This window comes from Salmo trutta, chromosome 4 (assembly GCF_901001165.1).
Source record: "Salmo trutta chromosome 4, fSalTru1.1, whole genome shotgun sequence".
Classification (NCBI taxonomy): Eukaryota; Metazoa; Chordata; class Actinopteri; order Salmoniformes; family Salmonidae; genus Salmo; species Salmo trutta.
This window is the reverse complement of record NC_042960.1, coordinates 6,682,140-6,704,490: the sequence shown is the minus strand read 5'-3', so window position 1 is coordinate 6,704,490 and position 22,351 is coordinate 6,682,140. Positions and strand designations below refer to the sequence as shown.

The window sequence follows — 22,351 nt, the reverse complement described above, 5'->3', positions numbered from 1 at the left end:
TCTGGTTGATTACTGGTTTTGTCCTGTTCTCTCTATCTCTGGTTGATTACTGGTTTTGTCCTGTTCTCTCTATCTCTGGTTGATTACTGGTTTTGTCCCGTTCTCTCCATCTCTGGTTGATTACTGGTTTTGTCCCGTCCTCTCTATCTCTGGTTGATTACTTGTTTTGTCCTGCTCTCTCCATCTCTGGTTGATTACTGGTTTTTTCCTGTTCTCTCCATCTCTGGTTGATGACTGGTTTTGTCCCGTTCTCTCTATCTCTGGTTGATTACTGGTTTTTTCCCGTTCTCTCTATCTCTGGTTGATTACTGGTTTTGTCCCGTTCTCTCCATCTCTGGTTGATTACTGGTTTTGTCCCGTCCTCTCTATCTCTGGTTGATTACTGGTTTTGTCCTGTTCTCTCCATCTCTGGTTGATTACTGGTTTTGTCCCGTTCTCTCCATCTCTGGTTGATTACTGGTTTTGTCCCGTCCTCTCTATCTCTGGTTGATTACTGGTTTTGTCCTGTTCTCTCTATCTCTGGTTGATTACTGGTTTTGTCCCGTCCTCTCCATCTCTGGTTGATTACTGGTTTTGTCCCGTTCTCTCTATCTCTGGTTGATTACTGGTTTTGTCCCGTTCTCTCTATCTCTGGTTGATTACTGGTTTTGTCCCGTTCTCTCTATCTCTGGTTGATTACTGGTTTTGTCCCGTCCTCTCTATCTCTGGTTGATTACTTGTTTTGTCCTGCTCTCTCCATCTCTGGTTGATTACTGGTTTTTTCCTGTTCTCTCCATCTCTGGTTGATTACTGGTTTTGTCCTGTTCTCTCTATCTCTGGTTGATTACTGGTTTTGTCCCGTTCTCTCTATCTCTGGTCGATTACTGGTTTTGTCCCGTTCTCTCCATCTCTGGTTGATTACTGGTTTTGTCCCGTTCTTTCCATCTCTAGTTGATTACTTGTTTTGTCCTGTTCTCTCTATCTCTGGTTGATTACTGGTTTTGTCCCGTTCTCTCTATCTCTGGTTGATTACTGGTTTTGTCCCGTCCTCTCTATCTCTGGTTGATTACTTGTTTTGTCCTGCTCTCTCCATCTCTGGTTGATTACTGGTTTTTTCCTGTTCTCTCCATCTCTGGTTGATTACTGGTTTTGTCCTGTTCTCTCTATCTCTGGTTGATTACTGGTTTTGTCCCGTTCTCTCCATCTCTGGTTGATTACTGGTTTTGTCCCGTTCTCTCTATCTCTGGTTGATTACTGGTTTTGTCCCGTTCTCTCTATCTCTGGTTGATTACTGGTTTTGTCCCGTTCTCTCTATCTCTGGTTGATTACTGGTTTTGTCCCGTTCTCTCTATCTCTGGTTGATTACTGGTTTTGTCCCGTCCTCTCTATCTCTGGTTGATTACTTGTTTTGTCCTGCTCTCTCCATCTCTGGTTGATTACTGGTTTTTTCCTGTTCTCTCCATCTCTGGTTGATTACTGGTTTTGTCCTGTTCTCTCTATCTCTGGTTGATTACTGGTTTTGTCCCGTTCTCTCTATCTCTGGTCGATTACTGGTTTTGTCCCGTTCTCTCCATCTCTGGTTGATTACTGGTTTTGTCCCGTTCTTTCCATCTCTAGTTGATTACTTGTTTTGTCCTGTTCTCTCTATCTCTGGTTGATTACTGGTTTTGTCCCGTTCTCTCTATCTCTGGTTGATTACTGGTTTTGTCCCGTCCTCTCTATCTCTGGTTGATTACTTGTTTTGTCCTGCTCTCTCCATCTCTGGTTGATTACTGGTTTTTTCCTGTTCTCTCCATCTCTGGTTGATTACTGGTTTTGTCCTGTTCTCTCTATCTCTGGTTGATTACTGGTTTTGTCCCGTTCTCTCCATCTCTGGTTGATTACTGGTTTTGTCCCGTTCTCTCTATCTCTGGTTGATTACTGGTTTTGTCCCATTCTCTCTATCTCTGGTTGATTACTGGTTTTGTCCCGTTCTCTCTATCTCTGGTTGATTACTGGTTTTGTCCCGTTCTCTCCATCTCTGGTTGATTACTGGTTTTGTCCCGTCCTCTCTATCTCTGGTTGATTACTGGTTTTGTCCTGTTCTCTCCATCTCTGGTTGATTACTGGTTTTGTCCCGTTCTCTCCATCTCTGGTTGATTACTGGTTTTGTCCCGTCCTCTCTATCTCTGGTTGATTACTGGTTTTGTCCTGTTCTCTCTATCTCTGGTTGATTACTGGTTTTGTCCTGTTCTCTCCATCTCTGGTTGATTACTGGTTTTGTCCCGTTCTCTCTATCTCTGGTTGATTACTGGTTTTGTCCTGTTCTCTCCATCTCTGGTTGATTACTGGTTTTGTCCTGTTCTCTCTATCTCTGGTTGATTACTGGTTTTGTCCCGTCCTCTCCATCTCTGGTTGATTACTGGTTTTGTCCTGTTCTCTCTATCTCTGGTTGATTACTGGTTTTGTCCCGTTCTCTCCATCTCTGGTTGATTACTGGTTTTGTCCCGTTCTCTCTATCTCTGGTTGTGGCGGCTCCAAGATAGAGGGAGGAATCCTGATTGAACCAATACTGTGGAGGAGGAGTGAAGGCAGAGGGAGTGGCGATCGGAGGATCTTTCCCTCTCAGAGCTCCTCCCTGCTTCTCTTCATCACTGGGTTAGGCACCACCCTTTTAGGGAGTGTACACACACACGCACAATCATGCTCTCTCCTGCTTACAGTGACCACCAGCTACTGTGTACTGAACTTTGTGTCCGTAGAACTGGTGTACTGCTCTACCCAGAGAGAGTTGGATGAGCTCTGGTTGGACTCCAGCAGCAGGACTGTAAGGGCTTGGGCTGTAAAGAGTTGGATGATATCACTCAGTGGCTGTACTCTTTGAAGCCTGTGTTGTAGGAGGCTGGCTTGCTCCATGTGCCTCAGAGAGCGAGACGGGAGAGAAGAGAGATTTACAGAGGCAAGCCATCTAGACGTGACATATAGACAGCACCTGCTCTCTCTCTCTCTCAAGGAGCTCTTCTCTTTTTCTCCTCTCAGTTGGCCTGCCTGCCATCCCACACTGACTAGACAGGGTGAGTAGGCTTCATTCAGACAGAGGGAATGACAGGTCTTTTTCACTTTCGGCTGTTCACTCATACTGTCTGTCTTTATCTTTGATACTTGCTCCTTCTTTCTGTCTCTCCTCTTCACTACCTCTCATTCCTTTAGTTTCCTGTCCTTTCATCTCTACCTCTCTCTTCCTGTAACGTTTGTGTGGCAGCGTGTTTGTTGGCGTGAGTGAGCTCACCCCAGGGCTTGACAGTCGTGTGTGTGTGTGTGTGTGTGTGTGTGTGTGTGTGTGTGTGTGTGTGTGTGTGTGTGTGTGTGTGTGTGTGGGACAGGGGGATTACAGTGTGCAGTTTTCTGGCTCCTGAGGAGCTGAGGCAGGCTCCAACAAGATACACCTAACACCTCTAGGGAGCGTTTAAAGTGTGTGTGTTTGTGTGTGTGTGTGCGCATCCGTGCATAGTATTTTTAAAAGATCCTGTTGGCAAAGCTCTACGAAGTTGTAATTACAAAGTAATTATTCACGCACATCGCCAACGGCAGCATAATCCTGCTGACTCTGACTAAACCGAAAAGGGAACGTGAAGAAGGAGCTGTTACAGTTTTAGAATAGTGAACATGACATCATCCCTATACTGAGTCAGTCAAGTGTTAAATCACAGATGGTTTTTATGGTTGGGTCATCTAAGGCTCTCTGCCACTGAACTATGGAAGACACACAAGACGCACAAGACCTATTCATCAAGCTCTGGGTCCCATTTCTCAGTCATGTTAAGGCTGTGCGTGTGTGTGTGTGTGTGTGTGTGTGTGTGCTGAAGTGGGATAGCATAGCCTTCTGATTGATTTGTACTGTAAAGGGTTGCATTGGTCTACAATGGGAGAAGTAACGTGTAGATATAGGCATAGTCCCATTGTTGGACACACCACACCCTGCTCACCTAATTCACCCATTAGTTAATCATTAAATCTACTCCTGTCACTGGAGATATCCCTACGGCTTAAAGATCTGCACACAAAGCAGCACTTTATATTGCTATCTGAACCCGCATAATACCAGGATTTCATTGCCTGGTGTTCTGCTTTTGAAACTTTTAAAAGGATGTTTTACCAGACTTTACCAGGGTGTATCAACATGTAGGAAGTGGTGAGTGAGTGTTGACAGTAGTTTGGCACTACACCTGTATACTGTATAGGGAAGTTGTTTGGCCATAGGAGGACTATAGGCTATCTGTTTGCTTGTGCAAGCCATGCATGCGTGTTATTTCCGCATGCATACTTCCTCTGTGCTTCAATGGCGGTCAATACCATTGACTTTGCATATTGGCAGCAGTCGTATGCATACATTTCTAGCATTCTAAGAATGCTCCGACTCGCACGCACACACGCAGGTGCACAAACGCATGTTAATGCATACAAAATCAACTGGGAAACAACTGACTGTTGTTCATTCAGAATTAGCATTCGTTCTGTATGGCGTGCAGCCTATATACAGATGCTTGCACACTTCAACACACACATTGTCCTGTAGTGGGAGTTTGCCCATTGATAGTGCTGCAAGGCCCAAGCTCTCTCTCTCTCTAGTATAACATTTCACCTGCTGCAGGTCCTCCACAAGCTCAAAATGCTCTTTCTTACCGCATGGTCTGTAGCCAGACTACACACACACACACACACACACACCACTCGCCCCCATCAAGGCATCTCCTTCTATAGTACATTCCTGTTTTCCATGTACATTCTATAGTGTTGGGCTGTTATTGTGTTACCTAGGCTGCATGGCCTTCTCTTCCAGGGAGAAAGCCTGTAGCGCGCGGCTGTCGTCTGAGTACCATGTCATGTCAGACAGGAACGTAGACACACACACAGACCTGGACATTCCCTGGCTCGTGTTTCCCTTTGAGCGCTTACAAAACATGGTAGGCGACCCAGCAACAGCCCTCACTCTATTTCCCCCTTCCTCCTCACTCTTCTCCCACCTTACCCCCTCCTCCACTACTCCCCCTTTAACAGGCTCTCATAGTGGAAGCATCAGTGGAAAGATAGTTTAATAGTAACATATTTTCCTAAACCATATAAACATAAGACAAGACATTAAGTTGAAGTAAAGGTGAGAGATTTGTAGTTTGGTTGTGAAGGGGGCAGAGGGAATTGTAGTTTGGTTGTGAGGGGGCAGAGGGAGTTGTAGTTTGGTTGTGAGGGGGGCAGAGGGAGTTGTAGTTTGGCTGTGAGGGTGGTGGAGGGAGTTGTAGTTTGGCTGTGAGGGAGTTGTAGTTTGGCTGTGAGGGAGTTGTGGTTTGGCTGTGAGGGAGTTGTAGTTTGGCTGTGAGGGAGTTGTAGTTTGGTTGTGAAGGAGTTGTAGTTTGGCTGTGAGGGAGTTGTAGTTAGGCTGTGAGGGTGGCGGAGGGAGTTGTAGTTTGTCTATGCGGGAGTTGTAGTTTGGCTGTGAGGGAGTTGTAGTTTGGCTGTGAGGGAGTTGTAGTTTGGCTGTGAAGGAGTTGTAGTTTGGCTGTGAGGGAGTTGTAGTTAGGCTGTGAGGGTGGTGAAGGGAGTTGTGAGGTGACATGATCCTTAGAGAGAGAGATCAGTGATAGATGTCAGAGATGTTGAAGGTGGGTGGAAGGTGTCATGGTGCCTCCAGCTTCAGGCATGGCATTCTAACTGGGAGTCTGTAGTCCATCTTAGCCACAGAGGTAAATAGAGAGATCAAATTTTTAAAAATGTTATTCGTCTCATCCACCGAATACAACAGGTGTAGACCTTACCATGAAATTCTTACTTACAAGCCCTTAACCAACAATGCAGTTCAAGAAAGTTAAGAAAATATTTTTTCAATGACGGCCTAAGAGTTAAGAAAATATTTGCTAAATACATTTTTTAAATAAAAACTAACAATAAGATTACATAACAATAATGAAGCTATATACAGGGGGTACCGGTACCAAGTCAATGTGCGGGGCTACAAGTTAGTCAAAGTAATTTGTACATGTAGGTAGGGGTAAAGTGACTATACATAGATAATGCACAGCCAGTAGCAGCAGTGTAAAAACAAAGTCTGGTGGGGTGAATGTAAATATTTTGGGTGGCCATTTGATTAATTATTCAGCAGACTTATGGCTTGGGGGTAGAAGCTCTTAAGGAGCCTTTTGGACCTAGACTTGGCGCTCCGGTACCGCTTGCCGTGCGGTAGCAGAGAGAACAGTCTATGACTTGGGTGACTGGAGTCTTTGACAATTTTTTTGTGCCTTCCTCTGACACCGCCTAGTAAATAGGTCCTGGATGGCAGGAAGTTTGGCCCCAGTGATGTATTGGGCTGTACGCACTACCCTCTGTAGCGCCTTACAGATGCCGAGCAGTTGCCATACCAGGCAGTGATGCAACCAGTCAGGATGCTCTCGATGGTGCAGCTGTAGAACTTTTTGAGGATCTGGGGACCCATGGCAAATATTTTCAGTCTCCTGAGGGGGAAAAGGTGTTGTCGTGCCCTCTTCACGACTGTCTTTGTGTGTTTGGACCATGATATTTTGTTGGTGATGTGGACACCAAGGAACTTGAAACTCTCAACCCGCTCCACTACAGCCCCGTCGATGTTAATGGAGGCCTGTTCGGCCCTCCTTTTCCTGTAGTCCACGATCAGCTCATTTGTCTTGCTAACATTTAGGGAGAGGTTGTTGTCCTGGCACCACACTGCCAGGTCTCTGATCCTCCCTATAGGCTGACTCATCGTTGTCGGTGATGAGGCCTACCACTGTTGTGTCATCAGCAAACTTAATGATGGTGTTGGAGTCGTGCTTGGCCACGCAGTCGTGGGTGAACAGGGAGTACATGAGGGTTTGCAGAGGGAGGTGTTTAGTCCCAGGATCCTTAGCCTAGTGATGAGCTTTATGGGCACTATGGTGTTGAACGCTGAGCTGTAGTCAATGAACAGCATTCTCACATAGGTGTTGAGTTTGTCCAGGTGGGAAAGGGCAGTGTGGAGTGTGATTGAGATTGCGTCATCTGTGGATGTGTTGGTGCGGTATGCAAATTGGATCTAGGGTTTCCGGGATGATGGTGTTGTTGTGAGCACTAACCAGCCTTTCAAAGCACTTCATGGCTACCGATGTGAGTGCTACGGTGCGGTAGTCATTTAGGCAGGTTACCTTCACATTCTTGGGCACAGGGACTATGGTGGTCTGCTTGAAACGTAGGTATTATTGACTCGGGTCAGGGAGCGGTTGAAAATGTCAGTGAAGACACTTCCCAGTTGGTCTGTGTATGCTCTGGGTACACGCCCTGGTAATCCGTCTGGCCCCGCAGCCTTGTGTTTGTTGACCTGTTTAAAGGTCTTGCTCACATCGGCTATAGAAAGTGTAATCATACAGTCATCCGGAACAGCTGGTGCTCTCATGCATGCTTCAGTGTTGCTTGCCTTGAAGCGAGCATAAAAGACATTTAGCTCATCTGGTAGGCTCGTGTCACTGGACAGCTCGTGGCTGTGTTTCCCTTTGTAGTCCGTAATAGTTTGCAAGCCCTTGCACATCCGATGAGCATCAGAACCAGTGTAGTACGATTCAATCTTAGTCCTGTATTGACACTTTGCCTGTTTGATGGTTTGTCTGAGGGTTAGCAGGATTTCTTATAAGCGTCCGGATTAGTGTCAATGCATGTGAACTTTGCCCTCCTCCTTGTTCTGAACTTTGAGATGTGTCCCAAATATCACCCCATTCCCTATATAGTGCACTACTTTTGACCAGGGCTCATGGGGCTGTGGAGAGTCCTGAACACACCAAGCTGACTAGGGTGAGACGGTAACGCACCTAGCTCTCACAGGATTAAAGAACAGATGGTTGAATGCCACTGAAATATGAAGACGTGAAAAATGCAACTTAAGATTGGTCTTCTACATTTGTCTTTGTGATGCGTTTCACAGTGGTTTTTACAGCACCCTTTTACCATATGAAGTTGTGAGTCATTGGTTATAGACCTCCGTTGACAAAAATAGATGTTCTACAGTCCAACTGATAGAGCTAGCTCTATATCTTATGTACCTTGCTCTCCATTATACAGCAAGAGATATCCAGCCTTTACAATATTTGACATTTTTGGAGCAGTGGAAGGCTTTTGATCAGCAAGATGGTTAAAAATAGAATAATCTGTACTCGTCATCATTTCCTTGTTCAGACCCCCACCATGCAGCCAAGCTGTGTACCTACCTGCTGTTAAAGCACAAAATGGAACTGTCACTTTCTCTCACTACTTAACTCTGTATTTGAAGTCTATGACTACAGGCTGGATTTCTGGGAAAAGGGTTGGGGTTTTTTCTCCTCTTGGAGGCTTGTCACACTTTGTCTGTGTCTGAAATGGCACCCTATTCCCTTTATAGTGCACTACTTTTGTCCAGGGCCTATATACTGTATATAGTAATGCACTCTTATTAGGCAAGACTGCCTTCTCATCTTGTGCACCGGAGGCATGGAATAGTCTACAACCCATGCTTCATCTAGATATGTTAGTGCCACTGAATTAATTACACATTTTGATGGTAGACTCTGTTACAGAGGAGTTTAAATGCTTTTTTTAGGCTGGATCATGTTGTTGAATTGGGCCGATTTCAAGTTGTCATAACAATCGGAAATCGGTATTTTTGGACGCCGATTTGGCCGATTCTTTTTTTTCGCCCACCTTTATTTATCTAGGCAAGTCAGTTAAGAATACATTCTTTTTTCAATGACGGCCTAAGAACGGTGGGTTAACTGCCTTGTTCAGGGGCAGAACGACAGATTTTTACCTTGTCAGGATTCAATCTTGCAACCTTACGGTTAACTAGTCCAACGCTCTAACCAGCTGCTTTACATTGCACTCCACGAGGAGCCTGCCTGTTACGCGAATGCAGTAAGAAGCCAAGGTAAGTTGCTAGCTAGCATTAAACTTATCTTATAAAAAACAATCAATCAATCATAATCACTAGTTAACAACATATGGTTGATGATATTACTAGTTTATCTAGCCTGTCCTGCGTTGCATATAATCGCTTAGGTACACGTTGCTCCAACCATAAACATCAATGCCTTTCTTAAAATCAATACACAAGTATATATTTTTAAACCTGCATATTTAGTTAATATTGCCTGCTAACATGAATTTCTTTTAACTAGGGAGCATGTGTCACTTCTCTTGCAACAGAGTCAAGGTATATGCAGCAGTTTGGGCCGCCTGGCTCGTTGCGAACTGTGAAGACTATTTCTTCCTAACAAAGACAGCCGACTTCGCCAAACGGGGGATGATTTAGCAAAAGCGCATTTGCGAAAAAAGCACAATCGTTGCACGACTGTACCTAACCATAAACATCAATGCCTTTCTTAAAATCAATACACAGAAGTATATATTTTTAAACCTGCATATTTAGCTAAAAGAAATCCAGGTTAGCAGGCAATATTAACTAGGTGAAATTGTGTCACTTCTCTTGCGTTCATTGCACGCAGAGTCAGGGTATATGCAACAGTTTGGGCCGCCAGGCTCGTTGCGAACTAATTTGCCAGAATTTTACATAATTATGACATAACATTGAAGGTTGTGCAATGTAACAGGAATATTTAGACTTAGGGATGCCACCCGTTAGATAAAATATGGAACGGTTCTGTATTTCACTGAAAGGAAAAACGTTTTGTTTTCGAGATGATAGTTTCCGGATTCGACCATATTAATGACCAAGGCTCGTATTTCTGTGTGTTTATTATATTATAATTAAGTCTATGATTTGATAGAGCAGTCTGACTGAGCGGTGGTAGGCACCAGCAGGCTCGTAAGCATTCATTCAAACAGCACTTTCGTGCGTTTTGCAAGCAGCTCTTCGCTGTGCTTCAAGCATTGCGCTGTTTATGACTTCAAGCCTATCAACTCCCAAGATTAGGCTGGTGTAATGGCTAACTAGTTAGCGGGGTGCGCGCTGATAGCGTTTCAAACGTCACTCGCTCTGAGACTTGGAGTAGTTTTTCCCCTTGCTCTGCATGGGTAACGCTGCTTCGAGGGTGGCTGTTGTCGATGTGTTCCTGGTTTGAGCCCAGGTAGGAGCGAGGAGAGGGACGGAAGCTATACTGTTACACTGGCAATACTAAAGTGCCTATAAGAACATCCAATAGTCAAAGGTATATGAAATACAAATCGTATAGAGACAAATAGTCCTATAATTCCTATAATAACTACAACCTAAAACTTCTTACCTGGGAATATTGAAGACTCATGTTAAAAGGACCCACCAGCTTTCATATGTTCTCACGTTCTGAGCAAGGAACTTAAACGTTAGCCTTCTTACATGGCACATATTGCACTTTTACGCTCTTCTCCAACACTTACAACACTCACTTACTCTCTACAGCTGAACCAATGGAGAGAGCCTTGTTGGAGCTGGGTCGTGTTCATAAGGGAATACTGTAGCGAAACGTTGTGCAACGGAAAACAAAAATGAGTGATTTTATTGGATAAGTCCAGCTCCCTGTTTTACTCTGTTTTCTTCCATTGCGTGCACTTATGAACACCACCCAGAGCCAACCAATGATCAACGTGCCATCATCCAATTCCAACAGGGCCCATCAAGCCTGTTCTCATTGGCTCAAAACTGACAGGCAGTAGGCTGACACTATCAGCTACACCCAACAGGCTCTTACTGAGGGGTATTAGAGAGCTGCTGTCTCTGACTGCTACTGACAGGGATGGGAAATGGCTGTTGGCTGTTGCTTTCTCTTTCTTTTGAGGACACAGATGTTGCCCAGAGAAAGAGCTGAGAGAAGATAGGCCCAGTCTGATAGGACCGTTGTGTTGTTGGTGTAAATATGAACGCCTACACACAGGACCTGGTAGACACATTCCTGCTTTCTGTCTTGACATGCATTGAGATATTTCACTGTTTGGGATTGTGTGTTGGCTTTTGTTCATTTGAGGTAAAAACATTTGTCAGCAGTCTCAATGCATTATTTCCACTAGTGTAGTTCATCTAGGCAGCTAGCTGTTTGCAGTGTAGCTGCAGGGATATGGCATTATCAGTGTGAGCCATCTGTGTCCCACGGCTGGTTGGGTTCATTCACTCACCTGAAAAGGTTAACGAAGCTCTCGTCAGGTAGAGAACATTCGGGCGTGACCGCATGGCGCTCTAAACGCTCACCCCTGGGGTAGAAGACGGGGCCACGCGTAAACAGAGACTGAGACGCGCTAAAGGATGGGAAATCTTATTCCCTGTTTCTCTCTTTCTTTTTCTCTATCTCTTGGAGTCTCCTCTCTTTCTGTTTCTACTTCCCTCTCTCTTTCCCCCCTCTCTCTTTCCCCCACCCCTCTCTCTCTCTCCCCCTCTCTCTCTCTCCCCCTCTGTGCTTCTGTTGAGGCCAACCAACCACCACCACTAAAGCCACACCCGCACCAACCAACCACTGGCCTGCCTGGCTCCCAGTGTGTTATTTTTACCTCTTTCCCCCCCACAATGATGTCACTCTGTTTTCCTCGTTGCCTTATATATTTTTACTGACACCATCTGCATCGCCAGAAAAAACTCACTTCCATCCAAACACAGAGAGGGATGATGTCATTAAGCCATAGGTCATTTCCAGGTGACACAACAGCCCATATCCTTTGGGCTCCAGATAGCGGTTGCCTTTAGGCACAGATCTAGAATCAGTTAACCCTCACGAAACCCTTTAACTTTAACCATTGGGGGGAAAAATGATAAACTGACCTTAGATCAGTGTTTGAGAAGCCACTACATTCTACTCCTATTTACATTTTAGTAATTTAGCAGATGCTCTTATCCAGAGCAATTAGGGTTAAGTGCCTTGCTCACGGCCATGCCGGCAGATTTCTCACCTAGTCAGCACGGGTTTCGAACCAGCGACCTTTCGGTTTACTCTCATCATACCTTGACCATTTGAGGGAAACACTGACCTAAGATCAGCGTCTATAGGGGCAACTTCATCCTGCTCACTGTTTTGGTCCTGTACTGTTACTGTACTGTAACCTCAGGTCCACCAGCCTCTCCTCTAATTCATAAATAATGACCATGCAGCAGTAATAGACATGCAGGCAGACAGGCATGTTGGCTAGCCAGGCTGGGTCCCAGAAGTTCTTCCACACAGGCACTTAGCCTAGGATTCACACAGATGACTTATCCACTAGCTGGAGTGCTGGGTTGGCTTTAACAGACACTAAAACAGACTGAAACAGGGAGGGACTTCCTGGTCCAACAAGAAACACTCTTTTTAGCTTCCCGTTGAAAAACGTTTTCCCTAATGGATAGGATCCTGAAGTGCAGGCTGAAGAGAGGCGGATGGACTAAAATGAGGCTTACGGTTTGGGGGGAGGTCTAATAGTGATTATCTTGCTCTTCACTTTACTAAACGGTTCCAATCCCCCGTGGTGGTTGACAGTGTTAGGGTGCAGCTTTACAATAGGTCCATCTATCCTGTCGCCATGCAGAATGTCAATTGAAGTGGGCAGCTTGCCATTTTGATTGTAATAACTGTTATGTGGTGGCCTGCTTTTCGGATGTTTTTTATGTCTGGTTGACATAGATGGATCTCTCACACTCTGGTAAGATTGGGCTGAAGTGCTGTCTCTTTAAGGCATATATCTAGTTCTGTATCTGTGTTTTGTTGTACACGTGGCCAACAATCAACAACCTTGTTAAAGGCACCATTAAATTAACTTTGATGAACAGGCAATTCTCCTTCATTGACCCTTCTTCCTCTCTCTCCTCCTCTCCTCCCTCTCCCTCCTTCTCCCCTCCTCCATCTCTCTCTCCCTACTTCTCCCCTCCTCTGCCTTGTCTCCCGCTCTGCCTAATGTGTTTGTGTAGTAATGTATGATGTTAATCCAAAAAAACAGGATTCTACATTTTCTCTCGCTCTCTTGCTCTCTCCATCCTAGATGACATGGCGTCCTCAGTATCGCAGCTCCAAGTTCCGCCACGTGTTCGGTAAGGCCGCCACCAAGGAGAACTGCTACGATGGCGTGCCCATCACGCGGAGCGTCCACGACAACCACTTCTGCGCCGTCAACCCGCGTTTCATTGCCGTCATCACAGAGTGCGCCGGGGGTGGAGCCTTCCTGGTCCTCTCTGTCCATCACGTGAGTCTCCGCCCACCTTTGCTTTTTTTGAGAAATAGATGTGAAATCTCTCTCTCTCTCGTCGAGGTAGAAGTTTTTCATAACCACAGGTCTGGGATCAGAATGTATGACCCTGTGTCAGTCGTTAGGGGTAACGTCTAACTACATGGTGATGTCATTGTTGGCGAATTAGTGAGTATTTGAGGGTCTTTACATTTGATAGATTCTGGACATATTGTATGAGATGCCCTGCTGCGTTATATTACCTAAAACTTCTGGTTTTAGCTTTGACTTTTCATTTTGAGGTATCCCTCCAAGCCCTCTGTAGTCTGTTGCTAAGGCTGATGTTTTGGGGGGATTCACTTCAAACAGCGCCCCAGCCAAAGACCAGCAAAAAAAGACAGAAAGAAAATGCAGGGAAAGTTAAACTGTCTAACCCATAACTTTCCCTCCTAAAACGCCTGTCATCTTTATTTTGTTACCCCTCCACAAACTCTTTCTCCCTCCTTCCCTTTGCTGTCTAGATATCAATAATCAATCTGACTCGTAAATGATGTATATAAAGATGTCCTTATTATGTATAGCCTCTTATCAGTGGAGGCATTGCGTTGATCTCTCCACTGAACTTGGCTTTCTCTTTCAACTCCCTGTACGGCTATAGCACCTCCAGACCTCTTCACCTGAACATCAGCTGAATTTACAGGCTTTCATTTATCAAGGACCTTGCAGTGATTCATCAGAAAGGCTCTCGATCCACCGCTCCCTCTTTTCCCTCTTCCTTTTTTCCTGTCTTTTCCCTTCTTTTTTCCCGCTTTCTTCTTGAAGGGGTCTCTCTGAATTTATCATACTCCTCTTCTTGGCTCAGACAGGAGTTACATGGGGACTCAGGAATGACATAACTCACCTATGTCCCCCTCCACCTGTCGCAAGGAGTTGAAACTATGGCTTGTCTCAGAGACCCCCCCCCCCCCCACCTCGACACACACACAGGCGCGCACACACACACCGTTCGGTCCCTATAATCTAATACATCTATGACCCATCTCTCTCTCTAATAGCATGTTCTTAGACTGAGTCATTAATGTCGTTTCAGGGCTCACCCCCCTATCACAAACACACCTTACCTACACACACACACACCTTACCTACACACACACACGCACACACACACACGCACACACATGCACACACCATGCTCCTCCTGGACACCAATGATGTCATGCAGTGTGTGTGTATGTGTGTTGTGTCAGTCACCTGTCACAACACTCCTGTGAGTGGATCTTTTCAGACTCATTAGTGAGGGGAGCCTGAATAAGACTGAGTTACTGTAAGTCTGACTAAGACAGGCCTGGATTACTGCATTCTTAAACTTCTTGAATTGTCTGATGCAAATCAGATTGATACCAAAAGGATTGTGTAATAGAGACATGTTGTGTTAAAAACAATGGTGAATAGTGAACACGCCCCAGCATTGCTCAACATGCTCACCTCTGTCATAAGTTGCTGATCTTGATACATTATGTCTAGATCTATTCAAGAAGTTCCTGAGTTGACAGACACCTAAAGAATAAAACATATCAATAAGGTTGGCTTTTAAAACTGTTTTTACACTCTTTCTTAAATAACTTCTTTATGTACCACCTTTACCATCATGTTAGCCAGCTAGGGTATTGAAGTTAATTATTCGAGAACTATTCCTTACTGTCATTGCCTGTTGCTCAATTGTCTTCAGGCAGGTGAAGGGTTTGCTATGCCGCCTTGCATAGACTTGCTGGTTAGCTCTGTAGTGAGGTTGTCATTCAGTATGCTGAGGTAGGCTGCCTGTCCTGACTTGTAAAGAGGAGTCAGACTTGGTTCTTTCATGGCTGGCATGCCGATTACGTCATGTTTACCTGGACAAATTCTGTCCCTGACTTTGAATACTGGATATTTTTTGATCGGTTTCTTCGAGTAAAGAATATACATTTTATCTTGCGATTTCCCCTGTTTACCTTCAATATTAGTCCTTGTCTTTTTATGTATAGTCTGTATCCAGCCTACACATTTCTACCTGATGTAATGTTCTATTGCCCCCCCTGTCTGTCTGTCTGTCTGTCTGTCTGTCTGTCTGTCTGTCTGTCTGTCTGTCTGTCTGTCTGTCTGTCTGTCTGTCTGTCTGTCTGTCTGTCTGTCTGTCTGTCTGTCTGTCTGTCTGTCTGTCTGTCTGTCTGTCTGTCTGTCTGTCTGTGTTATTCAGACAGGGAAGGTGGACCCCCTTCACCCCAAAGTGTCAGGCCACAGAGGTAACGTACTGGACATCAAATGGAACCCCTTCAACGACTTCTGTATAGCATCCTGCTCAGAGGACTCCACGGTCAGTAGTGTACACACACACACATAAAATCACTTTTCCATTCATTTCATACCACTGACTAAGTAGCCAACTGGGGTTAGAGCAACATCTATTAAACAGTCAAAGATAACTGGAGGGCCTAGGTAATAGCTGTCTGAAGTCTTGACCTGTACTACTACCTGTAACATGTTTGAGAGTTACAACTCTTATTTGTGTGTTATGAATTAGCCTCTGGTCAGTCTCAAATTCCTCACCTTTCAGTTTGACTATGTGAGTTGGCTCTAGTCAATGTTTAGCTTTGATGTGTGTGTATGTAACTTTTTATGTGTGTCCTTGTGTGTGCATGTGTATTTGTGTGTGTGTGTGTGTGTGTGTGTGTGTGTTGCTCTAACAGGTGAAGGTGTGGGACATCCCTCCACATGGTGTGCTGAAGAACCTGACGGTGCCGTGGAAGGAGCTGCAGGGTCACAGCCGCAGGGTGGGCCTCATCGAGTGGCACCCTACTGCCAACAATGTGCTCTTCAGCACTGGCTATGACTACCAGGTAACACACACACACTAACCCTCAGATACACAAGCTCATGTATACAGTGCCTTCAGAAAGTATTCACACCCCTTGACTTTTTTCACATTTTGTTGTGTTACAGCCTGAATTTCAAATGTATTCAATGGAGATTTTGTGACACTTATCTACACACAATACCCCATAATGTCAAAGTGGAATTGTGTTTTTAGACATTTTTACAAATGAATTAAAAATGAAAAGCTGAAATGTCTTGACTCAATAAGTATTCAAAAACCAGGAAGGTTTTTCAATGCCTCGCAAAAAAGGGCACCAATTGGTAGATTGGTACTTTGGATGGTGTATCAATACACCCAGTCACTACAAAGATACAGGCGTCCTTCCTAACTCAGTTGACGGAGAGGAAGGAAACCGCTCAGAGATTTTAACCAGTTTAATGGCTGTGATAGGAGAAAACTGAGGATGGATCAACAACATTGTAGTTACACCCCAACACTAACCTAAATGACAGAGTGAAAAGAAGGAAGAGTGTAAAGAATAAAAATATTCCAAAACATGCATCCTGTTTGCAATAAGGCACTAAAGTAATATTGCAAAATATGTGGCAAAGAAATTAACTTTTTGTTCTGAATTCAAAGCATTATGTTTGGAGAAAATCCAACACAACACATTACTGAGTACCACTCTTCATACTTTCAAGCATAGTGGTGGCTGCATGTTGTGGGTATGCTTGTCATTGGCAAGGGAATTTGTTTTGATAAAAAGAAAAGGGATAGAGCTAAGCACAGGCAAGGTTCAAGAGGAAAACCTGATTCAGTCTGCTTTCCAACTGCCACTGAGAGACAAATACACCTTTCAGCAGGACAATAACCGAAACGCAAGGCCAACTATACACTGGAGTTTACTAAGACAGCATTGAATGTTCTTGAGTGGCCTAGTTACAGTTTTGACTTCAATTGGCTTGAAAATCTATGGCAAGACTTGAAAATGGCTGTCTAGCAATGATTAACAACCAACTTGACAGAGCTTGAAGAATTTTAAAAAGAATAATAGGGAAATATTGTACGGAAAGCTCTTAGAGACTTACCCAGAAAGGCTCACAGCTGTAATAGCTGCCAAAGGTGATTCAGGGGTTAAATACTTATCTAATCAAAATATATTCGTGTTTTATTTTCCATTTAATAAAATAAAATGTTAACATTTTTCTTCCACTTTGACATTCAAGTATTATGTTTAGATCGTTGACAAAAAATGACAAATCCATTTGAATCATTGTAGCTCAACAAAATGTGAAAAAGTCACACACACACACACACACACACACACACACACACACACACACACACACACACACACACACACTCAGACCCATATACCCTCACAGCTACTCCTGCTCACACACACTTGCATACAGATACTCAGACACACTCAATGTAATATATCCCACATATACAGAATAGTGAGAGCTAACCAGGAAATAGCGTTGGCAGGAATAATCTATCAATGTTGAAATGCAGCCAAACGGGTCACCACATTCTACTGCAGCTTAATCTGCTTGGCAAAGTGCAACAGTAAGCATCACGATTTTTATTTTATTTAACCTTTATTTAACTAGGCAAGTCAGTTAAGAACAAATTCTTATTTACAATGACGGCCAACGACGCTTGGCCAATTGTGCGCCGCCCTATGGGACTCCCTATCACGCCTGGTTATGATACAGCCTGGAATCGAACCAGGGTCTGTAGTGACACCTCTAGATCTGAGATGCAGTGCCTTGGACCGGAGCCCAAATCGATCACTGTCTGCCACACATGAACATTGCTCTTTGTTGACCTTTAAGGATTCCTTGGCAATCTGTTGAGCTCCTCAGTACTTGAATATTAGACGCCCATGTAGGAATTTACAGTATAAAAATGCAAGTAAAATGTGGGGCTGTTACGGTGACCGTTTTACCGCCACACCGGCGATTACGAGTCATGACGGCTGTCAAATGCCATGTGACCTTTTTAGTCATGGTAATTAGGCTTCTCCAAGCTCTGATGCTGCTGATGGTCATTAGTAGCCTACATAACTTGACAACTGACTCAGCACTCTATTGTCCCTCTAATCACTCAGACATCAATGCAAATGTAATCGAAAATCTAATCAAACACTTCATGAGAGCCCATGAGCTTATGTTGCGCAACATTTCCATAGGCTATGCAATTGCGTGAGAAAACAGAGTGATGGCCTCTATTAAAAAGACGAGGGTCCCATCAGCTTTCTATAGGCTAGGCCTACTATATTTATTTCTCAACTTTCCTAATATTAAGCACATTGCTTCTCTTTACAACAGGAGTATAGCCTACCTGGCTGGCATGAAAATGAACAACGGAAAAAGCGTCCTCCATTCGCTATTTAAGTGCATAGATTACATATTTTTTTCCCGGTACAGGTAAAGACACGATTAAATCAATAGTGTGATGGGTGACAATATTAGCCTATCACTTGTCAATGATGCCCAGCATAAGGCAAGAAACAGCACATGCTTTTTTTTTGCAACTTTTTGAAATCCTAGCCGCACACCTCATGTAGCCTAGCCCCTAGACCTATATGTTTTGATAAGGTTCGTGTCAACTGAAGTGGCCAAATAACTTCTTAAAATGAAGCTCATTAATCCACTTTTCACCATAAAAATGCACCTTTATAATAAAAGCATTACGTGCATAATTGCATTTGTGGTCACTTTTGAGAATGGTGTTTTCCTGCTCATGGAGCATTTGCGCTTACAGCCTACAGCCGTGTGTGCGTTGCTGTGCTTATAATGTGAAGAAATAGTTTAATAGTTTAGTTTTTTTTTATACTAGTGGTTGTATTAATTTGGGATCTATCGCATCCCACAACTGTCCCAGACTATGTTTGGAATATTTATTTCTCGCACTGAGTAGAATAGGTCAACTTGTGTACTATGGGAGATAGTAGATTGACATAAGCTAGTGCTTTTGCTGTTCTTTAGGCCTACTCATCATGTTGGGTGACAAAAAGTAAATTTGGACAGATCTTCCAATATCTTCAATATGCACCTCGGAATTGGATAAGGGCGCGCGCAGTTGCATCCACGATGTATCAGTCTTCACTTGTAGCCTGTGAGAAAGACCCAATCACGTGACGGAGAGCCATGTGAGTGAGAGGTGCTTTGGCACGCAGCTGGGAGGAGGGAATTATAATTATTATATTCAGCCCAAGTGCACAAAGGCCACTGGGAGTAAAAGGCATGGATTTTTTTAGGGGGCATTACGGCCACACAAATGGGATGCAGCCGGGAAATTCGAGGCATTATCAAGTGCTTGTCAAATTGTGAATGAGAGACTGATGAAGTATGTACTGCCTGCGCAAAAAAACAAAGCAGAGCTCATGCCTTTCATGTGACTTTTTTCAAATCATCGTTAGTCACATCATGCAGCCTTAGAATGTTTTGAAAATCTAAACATATGTATCACATATGACATAAATAACTCTAAATTAAGCATGTAGGAGTACCTGTTTCTTTGTTAACCGCTCATCACAGAATATCCGCATGTGCGCACTCCCTCAAATCGCTTGGAGAAAATATCCTTTTTGTTTTATTCAGCTATGTTCAATTGTATTCTTCATACTATAAAATAATGCCACCGTATTCGAAGCAAATCTTGTCTGCTAAATGAACTAGTGTAGCCCACAGCTATATGGCATAGCCAGATCAGGGCCTATCATATTTCTTTAGATCTGTCTAAAATAAATAATGGATTTATTGTGATGGTGTTGGCTATATTACATGGATTTATTAGACTTTTTAAAATGTAGATGTTCCAAAGGTCTCTATCAGTGGCTTGTAGGCTATGTGTGGAAGACAGGAGATGCTAAATGTGTTTATGTTAATTAACGGTCAATTACCGTGACACCGGCAGTTATTTGCTTCACAATCACCGGCTGACAAAATTTCATGACTGCCACAGACCTAGGTGGAAACAAATTAAAACACACACATTTTACCTTTATTTAACTAGGCAAGTCAGTTAAGAACAAATTCTTATTTACAATGGCGGCCTACCCCGGTCCAATTGTGCCCCGCCCTATGGGACTCCCAATCACGGCCGGTTGTGATACAACCTGGAATCGAACCAGGGTCTGTAGTGACACCTCAAGCACTGAGATGCAGTGCCTTAGACCGCTGCGCCACCCGGGACCTCACACACACACCCTGCTCGCCTGTCGAGTTACAGAATTGAAAATCCTTTGTCAATCTGTTTGTACTTTCAGTATCTGATTTCATAACATGTGTGTGTGTCCTTCCCCAGGTGATGATCTGGAACCTGGACAGCCCTGAGGCAGTGATAAAGAACCCGGTGCGGACCATCAGCCACCACACTGACGTGGTGCTCTCCATGTCCTTCAATACAGATGGCAGCAGGCTGGCCACGTCCTGCAAGGACAAGAAGATCAGAGTTCTAGAGCCACGCACTGGGAACCTGCTACAGGTCTGTACGGGTGGGGCTGCTGGGTTTGTGTGTTTGTCTGTAGTTGTATGCAAGTATTACATTTTTTTGTCATAATGCCATTGTCCTCGGTAACAGTGATTGAATTACTATTTATATCAACATTGTGCTTAGGATTCTCCTTCTCTCCTTGTCCTGTGCCCCTCCACGCTCCTCAAGCACCACACAGCCAAAACTGACACCTCCCCATCGGCCGCCCCATAGACCCCTGGGATCTGCACCCACCCAGCCACCCCATGACTCATGTTCTCTCTGTTCTCACTCTCCCCTCCGCCCCTCAAACCAGCTGACGTGGCAATGTGCAGATAGTGACACAGTGATATTGCAAAGACCTATTTGTGCAGACACGATGTGCTGACGTTTAAAATATTCATACCGACGCCAATAGACTGTTTACCACTTCTGAAACTACTGAAACCCCAGGAGCATGATACCCATACCATCTCACATACTGTGATGTAATGTGAATACATTAGTTAAAACAACTCTGTAGGGTTATCTATCCACCCATGTGTCTTCCTGACCAGGGCATTGCTTGAAATTATAATTTCATCTCTGACCAATCTGGTTAAATATAGACTCAATAAAACATTTCGAAATAAACCTCTTCTCATAGACCTTTTTAGTTTTTTGATTTGTTTGTTTCCGGCTGTTTTTTCAGGAGGCCAACTGTAAGAACCACAAAGCCAGCAAGGTGCTGTTCCTGGGGAACCTCAAGATGCTGCTGTCCACCGGCAGCTCCCGCTGGAACCACAGACAAATGGCCCTCTGGGACCAGGTACACAACCACACTACTGATAGAGGCTGCCCTTAGGCACAGATCTAGGGTCAGTTTACATGTTGACAGATGGCCCTCTGGGACCAGGTACACAACCACACTACTGATAGAGGCTGCCCTTAGGCACAGATCTAGGGTCAGTTTACATGTTGACAGATGGCCCTCTGGGACCAGGTACACAACCACACTACTGATAGAGGCTACCCTTAGGCACAGATCTAGGGTCAGTTTACATGTTGACAGATTGCTCTCTGGGACCAGGTACACAACCACACTACTGATAGAGGCTGCCCTTAGGCACAGATCTAGGGTCAGTTTACATGTTGACAGATGGCTCTCTGGGACCAGGTACACAACCACACTACTGATAGAGGCTGCCCTTAGGCATAGATCTAGGGTCAGTTTACATGTTGACAGATGGCCCTCTGGGACCAGGTACACAACCACACTACTGATAGAGGCTGCCCTTAGGCACAGATCTAGGGTCAGTTTACATGTTGACAGATGGCCCTCTGGGACCAGGTAGGTACACAACCACACTACTGATAGAGGCTGCCCTTAGGCACAGATCTAGGGTCAGTTTACATGTTGACAGATGGCCCTCTGGGACCAGGTACATAACCACACTGTTAGGAGTAGCTGTCTCACCCACAATTGCTGATATCAACCATTAAGGATATGTAAAACTGACCTTAGAGCAGTGTGTAGGAGCAACTTCATCTTACTTTGGTAGAGGCTGACCCTGAGAAAGCGTGCTAGGAACAGCTTACTTCCCCAAATCAGGGGGGCAAATTCAAAACTGACCTTAGATCAGTGTCAATTAGTGGTGACTTCATTTTATTGGGATCAAACAACGGCTCCCTCTGGTGCCAAATGGGTGTATCTCACATTAGAAATCCTGCAGGATGCTTTCATGCAAAATCCCCAAATAGTATCTGTTTTGGTTATGTCATTTATCATCTGATTCCTCCCTGCATGTGTTTGTTGCACAACAACCAGTATTCTATTTGAAAACAACCAATGTATGTTGGTGTGGTTCTGAGTGGGCGGGGAGATTATGACTGCAACACAGATTAGGGGGTTTTAAACAGTCAATCTTTTTCATTCTGTGCTGGGAGACATGTTCATGT

The 22,351-nt window shown here is 44.3% G+C and overlaps 1 protein-coding gene across 7 annotated transcripts in view; it reads left to right on the top strand.

Moving 5' to 3' along the window:
- Positions 1–22,351, top strand: part of LOC115191754 (coronin-2B) — a 55,455-nt gene that overhangs the window by 22,396 nt on the left and 10,708 nt on the right. For 2 of the 7 annotated variants that reach the window (XM_029749627.1, XM_029749626.1), the window contains exons 1-6: positions 4,767–4,922; positions 12,895–13,095; positions 15,311–15,427; positions 15,801–15,950; positions 20,246–20,425; positions 21,105–21,221. In XM_029749627.1, coding sequence (XP_029605487.1) covers positions 4,782–4,922; positions 12,895–13,095; positions 15,311–15,427; positions 15,801–15,950; positions 20,246–20,425; positions 21,105–21,221 — 906 coding nt within the window. In that variant the 5' untranslated portion in view covers positions 4,767–4,781. Of the gene's footprint in view, positions 1–2,679; positions 3,033–4,766; positions 4,923–8,872; positions 8,891–12,894; positions 13,096–15,310; positions 15,428–15,800; positions 15,951–20,245; positions 20,426–21,104; positions 21,222–22,351 lie in introns of those variants that run through there. The other 5 variants (XM_029749628.1, XM_029749631.1, XM_029749630.1 and 2 more) reach the window with 4 other exon arrangements.